This window comes from Dermochelys coriacea, chromosome 7 (genome assembly GCF_009764565.3).
Source record: "Dermochelys coriacea isolate rDerCor1 chromosome 7, rDerCor1.pri.v4, whole genome shotgun sequence".
In the NCBI taxonomy this organism is placed as follows: Eukaryota; Metazoa; Chordata; order Testudines; family Dermochelyidae; genus Dermochelys; species Dermochelys coriacea.
Genome location: NC_050074.1, coordinates 76,910,156 through 76,929,696, shown reverse-complemented (window position 1 = coordinate 76,929,696; position 19,541 = coordinate 76,910,156). Strand labels below are relative to the sequence as shown.

The 19,541-nt window shown below is 37.1% G+C and overlaps 1 protein-coding gene across 45 annotated transcripts in view; it reads left to right on the top strand.

Moving 5' to 3' along the window:
• Positions 1–19,541, top strand: part of ANK3 (ankyrin 3) — a 540,818-nt gene that overhangs the window by 504,928 nt on the left and 16,349 nt on the right. For 31 of the 45 annotated variants that reach the window (XM_043519051.1, XM_038408525.2, XM_043519042.1 and 28 more), the window contains 5 exons: positions 595–669; positions 1,673–1,804; positions 3,387–3,530; positions 6,627–6,717; positions 9,964–10,339. In XM_043519051.1, coding sequence (XP_043374986.1) covers positions 595–669; positions 1,673–1,804; positions 3,387–3,530; positions 6,627–6,717; positions 9,964–10,339 — 818 coding nt within the window. Of the gene's footprint in view, positions 1–594; positions 670–1,672; positions 1,805–3,386; positions 3,531–5,110; positions 5,457–6,032; positions 6,718–9,963; positions 10,340–14,803; positions 14,903–19,541 lie in introns of those variants that run through there. The other 14 variants (XM_043519064.1, XM_043519067.1, XM_043519066.1 and 11 more) reach the window with 3 other exon arrangements.

Here is a 19,541-nt window from a genome sequence, read left to right as displayed (position 1 = left end):
GGTTTCTGGAGCTCTCATGGCTCACCTCGTGGAGATCAAGCCTAGTTTGTAAAACTTTCAACTTGTTGATCCTAGTGCATGAACTGTTGTGATTGCCTGTGGAGTGACTTTCTGTAGTTCTCATTCTGTCATTGTCATCTGTATGTGCTGTCTTATACTCTTCTTTCTTCCTTTAAACAAATTCTATATTGTAGACAGCTAGTGAAGCATGCCGAAGACATTGATGTAACTCAGGACTTTGAAAGATTTATTTTGTGACAGCAAATTTCATTCTGTCAAAGTAGAGAAAATAGATGTTAATTCAACCCTGGTGTTTTTCACCAGTAATAGAAAAATTTGTGTATAGTCCAGTAGCTAGAATGTCAGCATGTTTGGTCTCATACTACAACATCATGTAGTTTGACATTTGACTTTAGACAGGTGAAAATATAAAAGCTGTGACAAAGAAATTATTTTGTAGGTTATTAAGACACAATCATTTTAGTATACAATATGAATACCAGCAACTTGGTAAAATTAAAATATTATAAACTATTGTCCAGTATTGTAGGTTTCTTTACAAAATCTTTTTAATCAAGAAATTGTAAATCACAGGTCCACAGAGTCCATGTGAACGAACAGACATAAGGATGGCAATTGTAGCTGATCATCTGGGACTTAGCTGGACAGGTACGTTTTTATGCTGTCAGACTGAAATTGAATTTAGCAATTATTTTTGAAGATCATCTTTTATAGTCAGATACCACAAGTTCTTTATGGACTTGACCATATTCAGTTCCCATAGAAGTCACTCAGAATTGAGGGTTCTGTGCACATTGTCGGCTGTGCTCTCCAACTCCCAAAAGTGGAGTCCGTATCGGTTTGTTGTAAATTATTAAACATTTCAATAGATTTTCAGTTAAAAGAAGAAACCTCGCAGGAAATGCTAATGGTAGAATTGTCTTGTCATTGATCAGTAAATAAACACTTTTATTTAAATTGGTGAAAGAATTTTATTCTCCTTAAATCCTGTTCTGGGAACAGTTGGCACAAATGGGTTGAGAGGGTTGAGAACCTGCTGGCTGGACACTCATCTGGTGTAATATGGCATTTCCTGTTGTCCTGTGTCCTGATTTTCCAAAAGCATTCAGCACCACAAGCTCACAATGGCTTCAGCAACACTTACAGGTGTTAAGCACCTCTGAGAATAAGGCCCATAACAGTAATTGTAGTAGTCCTGCAGTTCTACACCGTACAGCAATGCAAATCAACTTGTCTCATAAACTCAACTTGTTGTACTGTGTCACCATGTATCAGTGATTATAGTGTAGATGAAGAGAGATATGTAATAATCTGGATATCAAGCATATATAGGATACAAGATTTTAAAAATCAACAGCAATGAGGTAACCTCTGCAGAGATTTTGTTCACAATTTTTACCTTACAGCAGTATGTGTACTTGATGTAGGTATGATAATACCTACCAGGGATATGATTACAAGATATGGCATGATGTCTTTCTGTGAAATTTTAATACCCCGGTTGTAATTATCTCATAAATTAATTATAAACTATGTTTCAGATTTTTTTTACATTAATTCATTTGTGTGACCAAATAAAGCTGTTACTTTTACAGAATTGACAAGATAAGACTGACATGATGATAATGGTATATTTTTTCTTGCTTTATAGAACTAGCAAGAGAACTGAATTTTTCTGTGGATGAAATTAATCAAATCCGTGTAGAAAACCCAAATTCTCTGATTGCTCAGAGTTTCATGTTATTAAAAAAATGGGTTACCAGAGATGGGAAAAATGCTACAAGTAAGTTCAGAGCAGTTATTGTTGGTTATAAATTATACACAACTTCATATGTTGCTATATTCTAAATAGTGTAGTTCCCATCATCTTTATTATTTGGACATGAATATGAAAACATCATAAAGCTTTTCTAAGTAGAACTCATGAAATAACATTTCCTGCTCTAGCTATTTTTATCAGGGTTAAAGAAATTACAATATGTATTCACTTAGTAATTACCGTATCTATTTATGTAGTTGCTTCATTTGAATTGTTGCATACTGGAAGAGAAGAGAGATGGTAAACCTTCAGTTATTGGCCTTCATAGTAGGACAGTAGTGTCCTCTACCATCTTCCAACTCATACATTCCTGGTTTAGCTCAGTTAAATCTCCTTCCTAGCTTTCCCGATCAGCTCCAATATGTGCCACTGGCCTGAACCATCTTCTGAATGCCTATTATTCTTATAATATATATTATTGTATGGCATATGTAAAGGAATGAGGATAACTGAGGATAATTTTTCTTCAAGTTTTCAACTGTCCTTTTTCACTAGTTTTGTCACTAAAACCTCTGACAAATGTGTACTGTTTATAAGCCTGTTTATAAGCCTTACTCAGCCTGTACCCTGGGATGGGTTGCATGTGTCAGGAGGACAGAATCCCCTATTAGAGGTTGCAGAGTAAATGCTGAACCACCCTGTTGCCATTATTGCAGCCATTATACATGCTGAGTCCTCCCCCTCCTGCACAATGTTTGGGTTTGGCCAGTGAGTCTGGAGAGTTGTGATTCCACCAGCCATGCTCTATCATCACCCCTAGTCCCCTGCAAAAGATGCAGATGCACTGTATGGACTTCCCCACCAGCCCCATCCCTGTTTCAGCTGAGCTGCACTGATTTCACTTTGTTCAGATCCTTCTCTGCCATGGGAGGGGAAGAGGACCCTTTCTGTCCCTAGATCTTTAGGGGACATGTCTAATAATTTAACAAAAATAAAAGCCTGAAATGTAAGGATGAATGTGAAAGGGATCCATCCCTTAGGGTCATTTGCAGAAATACCATCTGCCCAACAAGATTTCTCCACATCTAAATACCATCACATTTATTAGAGAGACTGGGTGGGTGAGGTAATATCTTTTATTGGACCAACTTCTGTTGGTGAGAGAGACAAGCTTTCAAGCTACCCAGAATTCTTCCAAAAGGTTGTCTCTCTCACCAACAGAAGTTGGTCTAAATAAAGGATATGATTACCTCACCCACCCTGTCTCTCTAATACACTGGTGCTGACATGGCTACAGCAAAACCACACATCACATTTATTGATCATTAGCCCTATGTTCGGTCACCTGTTGTTCCAAAGTCTACCATGGCATCCTTAGTGGAAGGATATTTTGCTCTAGTAGTGAGGAAATGTATTCTTTAGGAACCCTCTGGTCTCAGTCATGTTGCTTCTAATATAACTTTCCAGAACCAAACAAAAGCATTGAGGTGAAACATATGTCTCAGCATGTTTTAATTAATCCAGTATGATTGAGACTGAGGTAAACAATTACATAGCTCAAAGATAACTGAATTTTTTTTCTGATGTTACTTATTATATTTTCCAGCTGATGCCTTAACCTCTGTATTGACAAAAATTAACCGAATAGATATTGTGACCCTGCTGGAAGGACCAATATTTGATTATGGAAACATTTCAGGCACCAGAAGTTTTGCAGATGAAAATAACGTTTTTCATGATCCCGTTGATGGTAATTGAATTATGTGCACATATTTATTTCAGTAATATGTCCAATAATACAGAAAAATATTATAAACAGACCTTTTCTCAAAAGACAGTAAATTGTGAAGGACTAATTAATTTCTTTTTATTTTAAAGGTTTTTTTCCTCTTCAAAATCACAATTATGGTACTTAGAATTGCTTTGTTTTTTAAAAATTCATAAATGCAGTATGAAATGCAAAACTCTAATACACATTTGTATAGTATTTTCAACTTTCATGTTATGTCAGCTTATGTCTCAAAAGGTAAGGGTCCAATCCTGAAAATATACTCACGAAAAAAGTTGTTCCCACTAATTTCAATGTAGATTGATCAGGCACTTCAGTGTTTTTCAATTTCAGTTGTCAAATGAAAAATCATACACTCAGACAGTTGCTCATGCATTAAAAATTATTTGTAATGTAGATGGTGGTATACTGTCCCCCACACTACCAGGAAAAAAGGTATCCTTCAGTCTCATCTCCATACATTAGGCATTAGGAAATCTTCTCCTAAAAATAAATGAGTGGTTAGTAATGGCATGTACACTAACATAATTTGCAATTTACTGATATGTAGCTTTGAGAAAAATGAATTTATTCATAATTTATACTTGATGACTTTCAGAAATTAAACCTTCATTTTCCAGATATAAAATGGCAATATAAAATTTTTTCATGAGAAAATATCAATTTTACATAAGTGGAAACTTGTAATAGTTTTCACCCTACAACTATACAAGATAATTATAGAGTAATTTGGGTTAATTTTGAGCCAGATATTATAAGTCAAGAATTGTAGGACAAATGGTGTTCTGATTATACAACAGAATGGCAATAAGCAAACGTATACTTTGTATTGGTCCTGTGGAGCCACTAATTACCGCTATTTCTTTTTTGCAATTACCTTTAAAATACACTGGTGGCACTGGTCACCTAATCTCTGATTTAAAACGCTGTCAATCTTACATACAATTCAAGTCTTTTGTACAAAACATCATCTTTTGTATATATTTTCTTCAAATGTGTATTGGTCTTAATCTTCTTCCTGCATTATATTGGGATTTTCTGATCATTAGACTAGATAAATTTAATGTGCTCCATTATTAAGCAGCAGCGTTGTTCATTGAATCATTGCATTGCAGAAATAATTTTCTGTTTACATTTTAAGAAAGTTCTTCTTGAAATGTTGCTTGTGCCTTCTAATCATAGCAGCAGTGTTTTTTATAAAGAAAATGTGCTTCTCCACAGTTGCTTTCTCTCTCTCCTCTTCTCTTCTCCTCACCTTCCTCAAATTTCCTTTCCTCACCAAGACCAGACCGCTCTTTACCTTTCTCTCAGCTGATACAGAAAAAATCCTGTTGATACACCTCCCTCAACAGGCACCACAATGTCAACTTAACCCCCAAACATGTCTTCCTTTCCTAGGATATTCAGCCTAATATTTGTTTACTGGAGTATAAATTTACATTTCATTGTCATTCATTTGTGTGTATTCAGTCTAATCCTTGAGAATGATTTTTCCCATGTTTTCATTACTTATTTTTTCTTTTCTCTCTTTATTTGATCAGTGTTTCTGATTGTACCCATGTCACCAAGATCTCCTCAGTCTCCAAGATCACCAAGATCTCCTTACTCACTACAATCCTCTCATCTATATAACTTTATTGTACCAGAAATTTTTATATAGATTCTTCCCCTGTTGTGTTTGTGATCTGTAATCCTTTTGCTGACACCTTTTTTTTTAGATTTTATTCTGCTGTATTTTAAGATCTACTCTTCTTTCTTAGCCACACTGAGATTCATTTCTAGTCTTTGTTCCTTAACAATTATATTCTTGTGGCACAGTGATTAAATTGGAGTATACTAGTGCACAGTATTGTAAGTATCGTGTAATTTTTAAAACTAGGATATTAAAAATGTGGACCTGTTTTAGACATAGATATTTGCAACAAAAAAAAATACCCCTATCCACCCACCCGCCCCCACACACACACACACGCCACACAACACAACTTGGCTGTCCAGCATTATGATCAGATTCTTCCTTTAGATTATATTCATTAAGTTTGCATGAACCAAACCAGAGAGCGAGAGTTACATAATTTGGCCACAAAATACTATGTTAGATATAAAGGACCACCAACTCTATCCATATTGATTCCATTTGTTTGCTAATGAGTCAATGTGCTGTAGCTATAAAAATGTTAAAGTGGCTCCAAAACCATTCATTAGAACCTTTACAGAGTGTTGATTTCTGAAGAAGCAAAAGCAGTAGCTGCCACCATTTTAGCAACTATCCATTTTAGCTACTCTAATTTGTGTTGCATCCATTTAGGGTAAGCCAATAAATCTATCAAATTTACATTCACACTTAAATGGCTACAACATCTCATTTTCATATTTTCTATAATTCATCAATCATTTTACATGTTTACTTATGTATTGCTCCATACTTCATTCCAGTCAGTCCAAATGTACTGTCTTCCTTAGGTTATCCCACCATTCAAGTGGAACTGGAAACTCCCACTGGGTTGCGCTTCGTGCCACCCACCCCTTTCCATCAAGATGATTTCTTTAGTGATATCTCTAGTATAGAGTCGCCCCTTAGAACTCCTAGTAGACTGAGTGATGTGTTAGTGACTTCACAGGGAAATATAGACGGTACAGCAGCAGGACCTCCAGTGGTGATTGAAGAAGACACTTCACTGGAAGACAACAAACCTGATTTCTCAGTACCTAAAGAAAGAACACCTAAAGATATGTCTGTAGGCCAGAGCCATTTGGAGGAAGTGGATCTGAATGATTATCCTCGGTATCTTGGTAGTTATGGTGGGATATCAAAAGATACTAAGTACTCAAAACAAATACAGAGTGAAGAGACTAGTCAGACAGGAGTGAGAACTGAACAGCATGAGAGAGAAGAGTCTGGTACTGATGAGGAGATGACAGAAGAAAAGCTTAAATCTCTGTTTGAGGACATTCATCTTGAAGAAGTAGTTGAGTCTGAGGAGATGACGGAAGAAAAAGTATGGTCTATTCTTAAAGATGTTCAGCAAGCAGAACAGGAAATGTCTTCAATTACAGGTTGGCAGAGTGAGGCATCAACTGTCCATGTTGAACCACCAACACCTGGGCGCAGAATAAGTGGTGAACTACTAGATCGGCTAGATGATAGGTAAGGATCTGGAATATAGATATTTGTCTCCAAATAAATCATTTTTAATTTTATTTTCACCTCCAGATGTTAGATTTCTAAAAAAAGCCTTCTGAAGTTATTCAAGTTCATAGCTTGGTTTTAATGTATTTGCATTTCTCACACAAGTTTGAAACACTATCAACAAGATCCAAGAAAATATATATATTTTTTAAATACCTATCATCATTTGGGTCAGATAATTATGCTTTATCTTCTGTTAGATGTAGATTACGTTATCTATAAAGGTCTGATCCAGAGCCCATTGAAGCCAGTGGAAACACTCCAAAAATCATTTAGGTCAACTGATCAGGCCCTTAATTCATATCTTGCAACTATGCTTCTCTCCCACTGACAGCTTTAGAATTAGGATAACTTAAAAACCATTTCTGACAACTAAATATCTAAAGCCAACATTTAAATAATTTGTAAAATATAATAGGTGTCTTAAATGATGGCATATAACAGGCTTAAGCATCCTCACAGCAAGCAAGAATTTCACTAGTTGTTTAAATGACAGTGAAAATAAAAAGTTAAAAATTAATATTCACTAAACTATGCTGTTTAAGAATAGACTGTTTTTAAATGCTATGTCTATGTCACAACAACACTGAAAAAAGTAATTAATAGAGGTTAGATTATGTTGGAGCTGGAGGTGTAATTCCCAGTTTGGGTAGACATACTTGTGCTAGCACTGATCAAGCTATGTCCATTTGGCATGATAACACAAGTAGGCATGGTAACACAGGATAGGTTAACTGCCCTAGTATGTACCTATGTTTCAGACAGGATCATTCTCGGCTGGTTATCCCACTGCACTGCTATTTTAGCACACTGATTGATCACAGCTAACAAAGGTATGCTTACCCACACTAGAAATTACACTTCCAGCTCCAGTATAGACATACTGTAAGTATGGTTAGCTTATTGTTTATTTATTAATGCCCCCTACCCAGTGTTCCCTTCCACATCCACAAATGAATTGGTGTCTGTGCCTTGCTCTCGTGGGCTCTCGTCTACAACCCAATTAAGCCAGAAGTAAGTTGTGCTGCTTTCCTCTCCATAATGTGGAACTAGGGCCAACGGCGTTAGTATCCCAGGGTAGCTGTGCAGAGGAAAGAAGCTTCTACGTGGATGTCTCCTATCTGCTTCAGATCTCCAAAAAAAGGCAGATTTTGAGGAATGGGATGGTAACCCACCTGCAATTTATGCAGAAATACCATAGAAGGAAACACCACATTCATGGCCTTTCCACTCCCATACAGAGAGACTCAAGCATAAATAATAATCAAGCCTGCAATAATATACTTCAGAGTACAATCCCAGTAAAATGTATTCATTCTACCATGTGCATGAACTACTCTAGTACTTAGATGATCATCTGTAGTTCATTTTCTGAACAAAAGTGTAACGCTCACTGGCACTCATGCAACAAGTGCACTTTTTGGAGTCTCCCTTCAACCAGCCTTCACTTCCTGTTTGTCATTTTCTTTGCTGCATTGTCATAATTTGTCGGAACATAGCTATGCTGCATCCCTTTTTAAACAATTTTTCTTCACAAGAAATCTGAGATAGTAAGCTCTTTGGGACAGGGACAGCTCTTACCACATTGTGGATACTACCAGAATACAAATAAATATAATAATAATAATTAACAACAACAGTAATAAGTAGATTTGACTCTTAAGTGTCTCTGAAATAATATATCAGGATTGGTAGTTAATTAGTCTGTTTCAGAGCCAGGTGTTTCCAGTGTCGATGATATTTCTTTTCCATTTTTAAAAGTAAATGTATTTTTATTTAAAATCAATTAAACAGATTTATGCAGAAGCATAATATGAACTATGGACAAACAATAAATAAACACTATATAAAAGAAGAGTCCTTCACTGCTCCATTTCCATTCCCACACTACTCCCTAAATCTCTGTTCCTCTTGCTTGTATATCTTTGTTTTTCTACAAGTAAGGGGTTAATTTTTGCCATATTCCAAATTCTTCAGGATTGTAATGAATCTTATAAATAAGATGCTTATATGAAATAACTTGTAAATATATAAATGCTTATATATAAATACCACATCAGCCTACCACACCTTTTTAAAAGTGGGGCACAAGAGATTGTCTTCTTTCCAAGGATGAATTGCTTTGCAGAACCAAGGGCATTCATAGTCTATTTCTTGAAAGACTTTGTAGTCCCATGCCTGATATTTCATATGTGGTGGTGGGGTGTAAGGAGCTAATGTAGCTGTTGGCCATTGTATCTACCAAGTCCCTCAACTTGATATTTAGGCTGGATTCTTGGTTCTTAATTTGCTCCTTTCATAAGTGATATCAATTTAAGAGGCAAGATCCACAGCTGGTATCAATCAGCAGAGCTCCATTGCATTCAGTGGAGCAACACCAATTTACACCACCTGAGGATCTTTTTGAGATTTTGAGATACTTATTAAGTATCATTTTGAGATACTTATTAAGGGCTAGATCCTCTCTCATTGAACTCATTGGGAGTTTTGCCATTGACTTCAGTGGGTGTAGGATTTAAGTGATGAGACATTCAATACTACAACGTGAATGATCTAATATTGGTATGATTTATCCAGAAATAAATTGGATTAATTGAGAAATATACCTAATTCAGGAGATATTGTACCTGATTAAATAAATTACAGACAGAATGCTTAAATGTGTAATTATGTCTTGTTAGCAGGATGTTTATTCTGTTTCATTAGCAACTTGATATGGTTTATTTACCAACTTTGTAGTTTTCTCAGAAAAGAGCTAATTATTTGAGCATCAGTGATATATTGAGGTATATGGCCAAATTCAGGCAGAAACTTCAGGGTAGTAAGTAGCAATCAACCAATAGTGTCAGGTGAGTGTATATCTCATATATTCATAAGGCCATGTGGACCTCATTTGTTCCTCTTTTTTTTTTTTCCCCCTAACTGGAAAGGGCTTAGAATAAAAACATGTGGCCTGATTTTCAGTGGTCAGTAGGAACTATAAATTCTCAATGCCTTTGCAAGTGAGACCACTCAGGCAGAAACTACTGTACCCAATACAGGAATATTAAATAGCTTGATGTTCACATACTAAATTTAAATCTTAGCTTCTTTTTTTAAAAAGTACAAACCGAGAATACAGGCATCTTGCCAGCAAGCTAATTGTTTAGCATTTCTGAAAGTGATTTGAACATTGTGTGATTGTCTATTGTTTATCTTTTGTAGCCCTGACCAATGTAGGGATTCTATTACCTCATATCTGAAAGGAGAAACTGGGAAAGTTGAAGCCAATGGAAGCCACATAGAAACTACAACAGAAGTAAAGGCTAAATCTTATGTTCAAGAGTCTGTAAACAAAGTGGGAAAACAGAGTGACAAGGAAACTCTGAAACCAAAAACACGAAGTTCTGTCCATACTGAAGAGCAAATATTATTAACAGCATATCAGAAATCTTTAGAAGAGACCAGCAAGCCAACAGTAGAAGAGCCTAAAACCTCTGTGCCTGTCAGCATGAAGATGATGAGCTGGAAAACTCCTGAAGAGAGCAAGCCAAGAGCAAACACCCAGGAAGAGGCGGGAGCAGCAACGTCTGAACAAAAGGTATGTTCTGCAATTATTAATCTTCTAGTTGAATACTCATTAATTGACATAAGTTTTGTAAATTTATAGTGAAATTTGTTTCGTTAACTCATTTTTCTCCCTTTTAACACCAATTTGGTATGATTAATTTACTAAATTACAATAATGGAAATTAATGGTTCAACCACTAAGTTTTGACATATAAGTGGCAAAGGTGAAATAGTGTTGGGGCATCAAGGAGTAATTATGGCTTCCTAATTCTCTACCTGGTATCCAGCCTTGCCGCCTTGGCTGCTCTGAGCTGCATCAGGAAGCAACAGTCGCAATGGACTATGTCTCCTTCCCACCCCTGACATGCCTGCTGTGCTGGTAGCTGTGTCCAGGGTGGTGCCAGGAGCTAGCTTCCATGGTTCTGTTCTTACAAGAGAGATGCAGATGGTTTCCGTTCTTTGTGCCATCAAAACGAGCAGAGCAGGGCAGAAAATCTTCCCCGCCTGTTTTTTCACTACATTCATTTTCAGGAAAATACCTTGTCTATCTAGTGAAATTTAAGCTAGTATTTGTGCTTTCTTCCCCGACACACTCATCCATGCTGCAAATGCACAAGGCCAAGCTGTGTGGTCCTGCACAGGCCTACAGAGAATTACCAGTGTACAATGCACTTCTCTAGGATAGGACATGCATCCGATGAAGTGAGCTGTAGCTCACGAAAGCTTATGCTCAAATAAATGTGTTAGTCTCTAAGGTGCCACAAGTACTCCTTTTCTTTTTGCTCTTTCATCTAGTGATAGGGGTGGTCTACTGCCTCCCCTTCAGTTTTACATTGCATGTCCCTAAATACTTACTGGGCATGTGGGTGTTCCACCCACAGCATCCTTCCAGCCAGTGTCTGCTCAAGATGGAATTTAATGCAACTCTCAACAGCTGATTTCTTTCCTACAGCTTAATTAAGTTTGTTCAAATAATTGTTTACAGCATGACAGTTCTGTTCTGTGAAGCCAGACAGTTGGAAGGTTGCCATTGGATAAACAATAAGGCCACCAGGGAGCTAATGATCTATAAAATAGCTAAGAAAAATCACAAGGCAGAGGTGTTGGAGTTTCTTCCATCTCCCTTTGTCCTCTATACAGGGACTCTATTTTACTGAGGGCAATAGATTAAGGAATTATAAATATTTAGTGATTCATTTAAATATATCTTGGAATTTGTTTGCAAAGTATGGAATGTAACTGTTTTATTTGTAGTATGTACTAAATATTTTCATAACATGATACAGTAAATTAGTTTAAAGTTAGTTCATTTTAAAGTGCTCCCTAATTGTTTCCATGTCCCTTTATACCTGGTAACATAATCATTTTTAACATTTATGTACTGTACTGTTGTATTTCATTCTTATTTATTAGTTTGTGACACATCTAAAGCTGTAAAGTCCTTTATGGGTATTAACTAATTAATTCTATCAACACCCCTGTAAGGTAAGGACCTGATCCAAAGCTAGTTGAATCAATGATGTGATTCCTACTTACTTCAATGGACTTTGCATCAGAACTTATGAATGTAGTATTGTCCTCATTTTAAAAAAATGGGAATACTGAGGTAGGCAGCATAAGTGACTTAACCAAGGCCACAAATTGAATCAGTGGCATAATAGGCACCAGAATTCAGGAGTTTTGACTCCCAGATTCATGTTTAGTGCACTAGACCCAAATGCCTCTCCTTATTTTTTAAAACTTTTAAACAAAAATAGTGTAAAAACCCTTAATTGTACTTGCATGTCCACCAGGTGGTTACCCAAGTGTCATAAAACAGGCAGTTGGCCACTTTTTATTCTCAGGCTCTTCTCACTTTTGAAGATTCTGTGATGTAATGTGGGAAAAATAAATGTGGCATATTTTCAAAACTGCTTTCAGCACTTCTCTTGCAGCATCCAGTAGAGGGTGATATTTCTCTCTCTCTCTCTCTCTCTCTCTCTCTCCCCCCCCCCCCAAATAACAAGTAAGTCATCTTAATGACACAACTTTTGAATAAGCAGGATACTGCAGAGCTATGTGATTTCTGAGTCTCTCAAAGCCTGTAAGACTACCAGACAGTTTGCTAGAATTGACTAGTGACTCTACTATTATGGTACATCAGTGAAGACATGGGTTCTTCTGGTTTTTCTAATTTCTTTGATCTGAATGATTTGTAATAAGTAGTTAGTTACTTGAGCAATCTGGTTCCAAGTGAGCTATCACATACACTCACTTGAAAAGACAGGGAGATTTCCACTATAATATATCTGGAGGTATTCTTCAGAAGTGATCTATAAAAAAAAAAATCATTGTCTGAATGGGAAAATAGATGGACTTCAGGAAAAAATTACTGCACAATTTCAATTACTATACAAAACATTTGTCATTGAGGATGGAAAAGGACATTAAGAAGGAGCCTGGAGTTGGCAATGGGATATAGTCTTTCATCATTAGGCCACCGTTTCAAATTTTGGCCCAGACTATTCATGGATGTAAATCAAACCATTACTGTTGGGTAACTGTTGCTTGCTTGTGTGAAATGAGTTGGTGGCCTAGTTCCTAGTGAACAGGTTCCACATTACAGAAACCATTGCTACAGTTTCATTAACTCCCACCTTTATAGCTGGCAAAGATTCTTCAGAGAACCCTCCAAAACATGGTTTTGAGACATACTGGCATGGTGAGGGATCTCTTCTGCCACTGCCCCATGCCTGTACCATGTTCAAAGAATAGATGTTGTGGCTGCACCTTTCACAAGCATCAGGTTCACATGAATTTTATCTTAAATAAAAAGGGGCAGAACTGTTAAACATTATTCCTGCTGGAGTGCTCTAACAGTGTCATGGATGCTCCAAATGCAGTGGTGGTAAAATTCCATCATAACTAAAAGAAGACACTTTAACCCCTTAATTAAAGGGGGCATTCTTTCTCCGACATCTTTGTGGTTTTGGGGAATCCATTTTTGTTTCCTATCACTTTTTATTATCGTAATTAAATTAAATTAATTTGATTTATTTATTTGGATAGCAGCAGTAGTGTGGTTGGCACATTACAGATAGGTTTGCATTGTCTTGAGATATTCAGCTATTTGCATTCCTTTGCTCTGAATATTCCTTTTCTGTTTCTCTCTCATGCTTGCTTTCTTTGCTTTCTAGATCATTTCTGAGAAATACTCTTTGTTTGACATGCTGGGCTGGATAGACAAAAAGGAAGAGAGGTTTAATATATTGAGTTAGCAGAATTTTTATAAGTAATGGTGTTCCTTTTCTTTCTTGACTTTAGAGTCATATTGAATAATTGTAGAGATAATTACCGTATTTCTAGATTCATAAAAAATGTGGCTGATACCTGGCCAAGTTTTCAGACTGGTCTCTACCACTGCATTGTGCCTGTAGCATGTGCACTCATTTTACAGCCACAGCCACCTATATGCACACTAAAAAAAAATTCATGGTTTGTGGAAGTGCACACTTGAGTGTATGCAGAGAACAGGCAGTGTATGCATCCCAGTGTATGCAAAGAACAGGCACGTGTGCACATACTCAGATTTTTCTGATCACAAGTGGGCATTGGGGTCTGAATACTCATTTTATTGTACCAAGACAATGTCACAATTTAATCTTTCTAAATTACTTTTAGTTTTTTTAAATAAATTCAGACTGTTTGTAATTAGCCCTGAAATTATTAATACAATTTGAAATCAGATACATTTTGAGTGGGAAAGCCATTTACTCAATAAAATTCTACAAATGAAAAATACCTATTTATTATTTCCATGAATCTTGACTGGTGTTTACTGTTTAATCATTCAGGAGGTAACTGACTCATTACACTCATGGATCCAGTACAGTTTCATCCCTTTCTGCCTACCCCCTCCCATTTCTAAGATTCCATTTCCTGTGTAGGGCCTTACTCAGTGCTCATAGAAGTCAATGGAAAGGTATCAGTGGGCACTGGTCATGCTCATAGTTCAGAAACCATTAACTGCTTTGTTTCCTCGGGCAGGAAATGGAACGATCTCTTACAGAACATTATGGACCAAGATTTCTAGCATTGGTTTTGTTCAAACTGCTAATTCTTGAGCATAATTTTGCAAAAAGTTGTAACTTGTGGTTTGTTTGTTTTTTCTCACGTCCATATTTTTTAAAAGTTAGTATAATTTTAAGTAAGATGCTTAAGATTCATTTGTTCAAATGCATTTTGGAATCTCATTATTTGTCCCGTATTTAAAAAAAAAAAGCTTTAAAAGCATTTAAGATACTTCATAGATGGAATATTTATCAAACTACAGCACAGCAAAGAGCAAAAAAGACCCCACAAAAAATTAATGTGCAAGATTGCAGACATCACATACATGGTACATACAGGATGAATTAAGATTTGTGATAACCTTTTCTTTCTCCTGGGTATTCCTGCTCAGAATGTTTTGTCTTTTAAATGTGCTGTTAAAATATACTAAAACTGCCTTTATCAGGAATTTAGTGACAGTGACATTGAGATTCAGAGTGAGTCGAGCTCAGATGAGGAACAGAGAATCACTACAAGAGTTTATCGCCGGCGTGTGATTCTGAAGGTATCCTGTGATTTTAGTTCTAGAGGTACCACTGGCATGGATTTGGTCTTGACTGCTGTGCTAATGTTCAGTGTTAGTCATATTAGACTCTCTCTTGTAATGTATTTTCCATTCCTGGTATGTATTTACAACTAAAATATTAGGTAGTCTTTCTTTGCTTAATCTCCAGGCTTATGTTTGTCTTCTGGTGGGAAACAATCACACAGCATTGCGTTTTTGTCTCTCTTAATGCCATTGTGTTCTGCATGGCATCATTAACACAGTCACTATATATAGTGAGATCTAATGGTATATGGACATAGTTAGATATAATGAAACCTTCAGGGTTGATAACCACTTTCCAAGCATGTCTGGTATGGAACAGAATGTATGCACACAGGGTATATGTGATATAAATTATTTTAGTTTATCTTAATTTTAATTGCGTAAATCACAAGTAAAACACATTCTGTAACTCCTAAGGATAGAATTTAGAAACGTAAGACCTATTGATGTTCCATGGGACTTGTGTTCCTAAATCCCTTAAGTGCTTTTGAATATCTTTCCCTACCGATATTTGGGCCTGATCCAAAACCTGTTGAGGTCAATGAGAGTCTTGAGTGGGTTTTGGATTAATCCTTGTTTGATGTTTTTACAACAACATGTTGATGAAATGTATTCACAGATATAATAATAATTAATAATGTGGTGTCATGTAAATGAATACATTTGTTGTGTATATTTTGTTATACACTCAAATAATTTGCTGTTACTTGCCCTAGAACAGTGGTGTTCAACCTGTGGTCCGTGGACTCCTGGGTGTCAGCAGACTATGTGTAAGGGGTCCGCAAAAGGTTATTGTTACCATAGAACAGTGGTTTTCAACCTATGGTCCGTGGACCCCTGGAGGTCTGCAGACTATATCTAAGATTTCCAAGGGGGTTCTGTACCTCCATTTCAAATTCTTTTGGGGTCTGCAAATGAAAAAAGGTTGAAAACCACTGCCCTAGAACATTTACATAGTCAAAGGTTATATCAACACTATGAACTAGGGCTGTGATTCCCATGCTGGCATACAAATACAGATATGTATTTGGCATGGCTAAGCCATGCCTCTGCTGCTGCTACCTGTATTACCACGACTACACTGCTATTTATACTTGTGGTAGCTTGATGAGAACTAGCACCAGTATTTGTATGCGAGTAGGAGAATCACGCCCCTAGCTTGTAATGTAGACATAGCCAAAAATTTCTGTATCTAAAACATGAATTTTAATACTCAGTTATTTATACGCTTTTCTTGTATGTTTTTATTGAAAAACAGTGATGAGGCCAGAAAGACATAGCTTATGCTATAGTGATGGAATTTCCCTGTGATATAATAGTTATTTTAGTAGCATAAATTCCCGCTATTCATGGCACTTCAAATCTGCCTTTTTAGATTAATATTTGTATGTTTATGGAAAAGGGGAATGCATCGGGGGGGGGGGGGAAGAGCTCAGTGGTTTGCGCATTGGCCTGCTAAACCCAGGGTTGTGAGCTCAATCCTTGAGGAGGCCATTTAGGGATCTGGGGCAAAAATTGGGGATTGGTCCTGCTTTGAGCAGGGGGTTGGACTAGATGACTTCCTGAGGTCCCTTCCAACCCTGATATTCTATGATTCTATGTGTCTTCTTAATACTGGTCAATTCTACCTCCTCTCTATGATATGAAAACACACTGCTTCCAGGGTATTGATCTCTCCAAGATGCAGGCCCTTGAGGAGAGTGCAGAACGGTATTTTTAATAACATACATTATATGCCTCTTCAGTTTATCAGTCACGTTCCCTTCTTTAAAATCCAAGGGAGGCTTGCCGGGGTAATGGCTGGATATATCCCAATGGGACTAAAATCTTTCTGCCATCTTTATGGGAGAAGCCTGTTGCCATCTTTCAAAATCTCTAAACTGTTCAGTACATCTCTATGATACAGCAGTAATTGTAATCTGAAGTATTCGACGCAGCCAGAGAGGAATAAGAATGTTGTTCCTGTTTTCACACTGGTCTGTTGTTGTGAGGGTATCATAGGGCCGTGTAAGCTGCATTGCACAAAGATTCTCCCCTGGCCAGATCCTGAGCTCTTAACAGCTCTTTTACACTGTTGCGGTAGCTTGGAAAGCTATAGCACAGGAAAGAATTCCTCCCTCCCTCCCTTTGTGTTCTGTTCAATACTTCTCACTGGTTTGTTGTTTTAGAGGCTGTAGCAATAGGAGACTGGGGCAATATTTTTTTTTAAGTACCAAAAATTCAAGCTCTAGAATTGAACTGCCCCAGAGGCCAATGTTCTCTTTTCCAGTTAAATCATGCTGCCTCAGACTACTTGCCTGGCCCATTGTAGTACTGATCCTATATATTATGGTTTGGAGCAAGTACTGTATTATCTTTAAATAGGGACACCCTTGACATGCTTGTTCACTTTTTACTCCATTGAAGTCATTTTCCTGAGTCAGAACTGGGTAAGGATTTCAGGATTTGGCTCTTAGTGTTGGGTCCTTATCTTGATTCAGTCCTATTTATCCATATCAATAATCGCAAATGAAAGCAGATGATTACAGGCTTGGCTGCTCCACCATGGAATAGCTGCTGTGCAGAGGGTTGCACGTGTGACATTTTTACTGTAGTTTATATTGATTACTGTCTCATCGCTACATTAAAAGTAATAGAGGTTCCTAGGTGTCCCACAGAGGTGAAATTTGATCACCCCTGGACTAAGGATAAATTCAATCTTGTGGAAAAAGAATTCACTGGATGACTCCACAGGTAATGTTAGGACTAAATTACTTTATTGACTTTCTCATTTCTTTATTTCTGTTTTGTTCCTTTTTTTGTTGTTGTTGTTGTTGTTCCTATTACTTATTATTTGCTATGTACAGTTATTGTGCTCTGCTCTGTTCAAAACGTGGAGAAAGTCATTTCCCTGTCCAAGGATAGTATGATCGAAGGGCACAATCTCGTGAAGTGCTGAGTATTCTCAAACTCAACTCCCATTTGTATATAGCACTTTACAGGATTGAACCATACATTTAGACAAAATATGTAAGACACATCTCCCCATATTACCAGATCATGGGCTAATCTCAAAATGGTAGAGAATTTTTTTTCCTCTCCCTTTCCCTGTTTGTCAATTGGTGCTAGGACTCACAAAAGAGGTGCAGGAATATGGGCAATTAACACACAAGGAGAAAATAGAAGCTTCAGCCGTAAGATATACATTTAAAGGCAGATCTAAACCCCAGTGAATTCAATAATTACAATAAATGGTGACCCTCATTTTTATGCTTTTTAACAATTCTAAACAACAAAATTATTTAATCAGCGTCTTGTAGAAAGTCGTGTGAAAGATCTGCATTTCACTTCACAATAATTTTTTAATGAAAAAAACCCTAATTTCTGTACAAGATATTCAAATTTCACATCATTTTGCAAGTTTTATTCCCTTTACTTCTTGACACTGTTGTGGATGTTCTGTGTTTTCTTCTAAAAATATTCAGAAACGGGCTCTTTTCCCTCCATTTTTTTTATAGTGAAGTGAGAAAACAGATAGCTGGTTTTAAGGGGTGTTTGTCTTAGTCTTCAATAATGCAGAAGGGCAGACGGATCTGAGCAGCAGTTTACTACTAAGCTAAAACCAGCAAGTCTTGTGATCTTATTACTCAGGGGAGACTTATTTATGGAAAGTGAAAATATAACCAACCTACAGGTGGCAAAAATTACGGGTGAATTTCATAGTGCCTAGTGCACATGGCCGCATCAGCTCTGCATCAAGGGCTTACATTATGCATTCAGCCATGAGAGGGCCCTCTCTACTGGCGCGACTTTCACCCAATTTGAATAAGACAGTAACTATGTGCTCTAAGTTTCCCCCACCCCAACCTCATCCATGATGTGACAATATCAGTGTTTTGGAAACTATTGAAGTTATTGGCTTGTTTTAACAAGTCAGAACATAAAAGTAAAAGCATAGCCATTAGGACAAACTGCTTATTATCATTATAAACACATTGTATATAGATAGAGCTTTTTCTGCATCACCAACTTCTCAATCTCAAACCACTTTCTGCTGCCCCAAAAGAGGCATTTCTTCTATTCAGCTCTGCACTTAAGTTTACCAGGTCTCTTTCCCATAGCTTTAGCAGTACATCTGTGAGCAGCTGTAAGAGTCAGCATAGCTGACAGACTTGCAGAATCTGATTAAAGAAGCCTCCCCAAGTAGGCAGAACCCACCAATGACAATGACCTTAATGAGATATTTGTTTCTTGCGATACAGCCACATAAACTTGAGACCACAAGATACAGCTGCTGCTTAAGAACTGCAAGAATGTGAATCTTCAGAAAAGAACTAGATAAATTCTTGGAGGATAGGTCCATCAATGGCTATTAGACAGGATGGACAGGGATGGTGTCCCTAGCCTCTGTTTGCCAGAAGCTGGGAATGGGCAATGGGATGGCTCACTTGATGATTACCTGTTCTGTTCATTCCCTCTGGGGCACCTGGCATTGGCCATTGTCGGGAGACAAGATACTGGGCTAGATGGACCTTTGGTCTGACCCAGTATGGCCGTTCTTATGTTCTTAATCTTGAGACGGCGGGATTAGGTTGTGTTGATGGGTTTGGTTAGT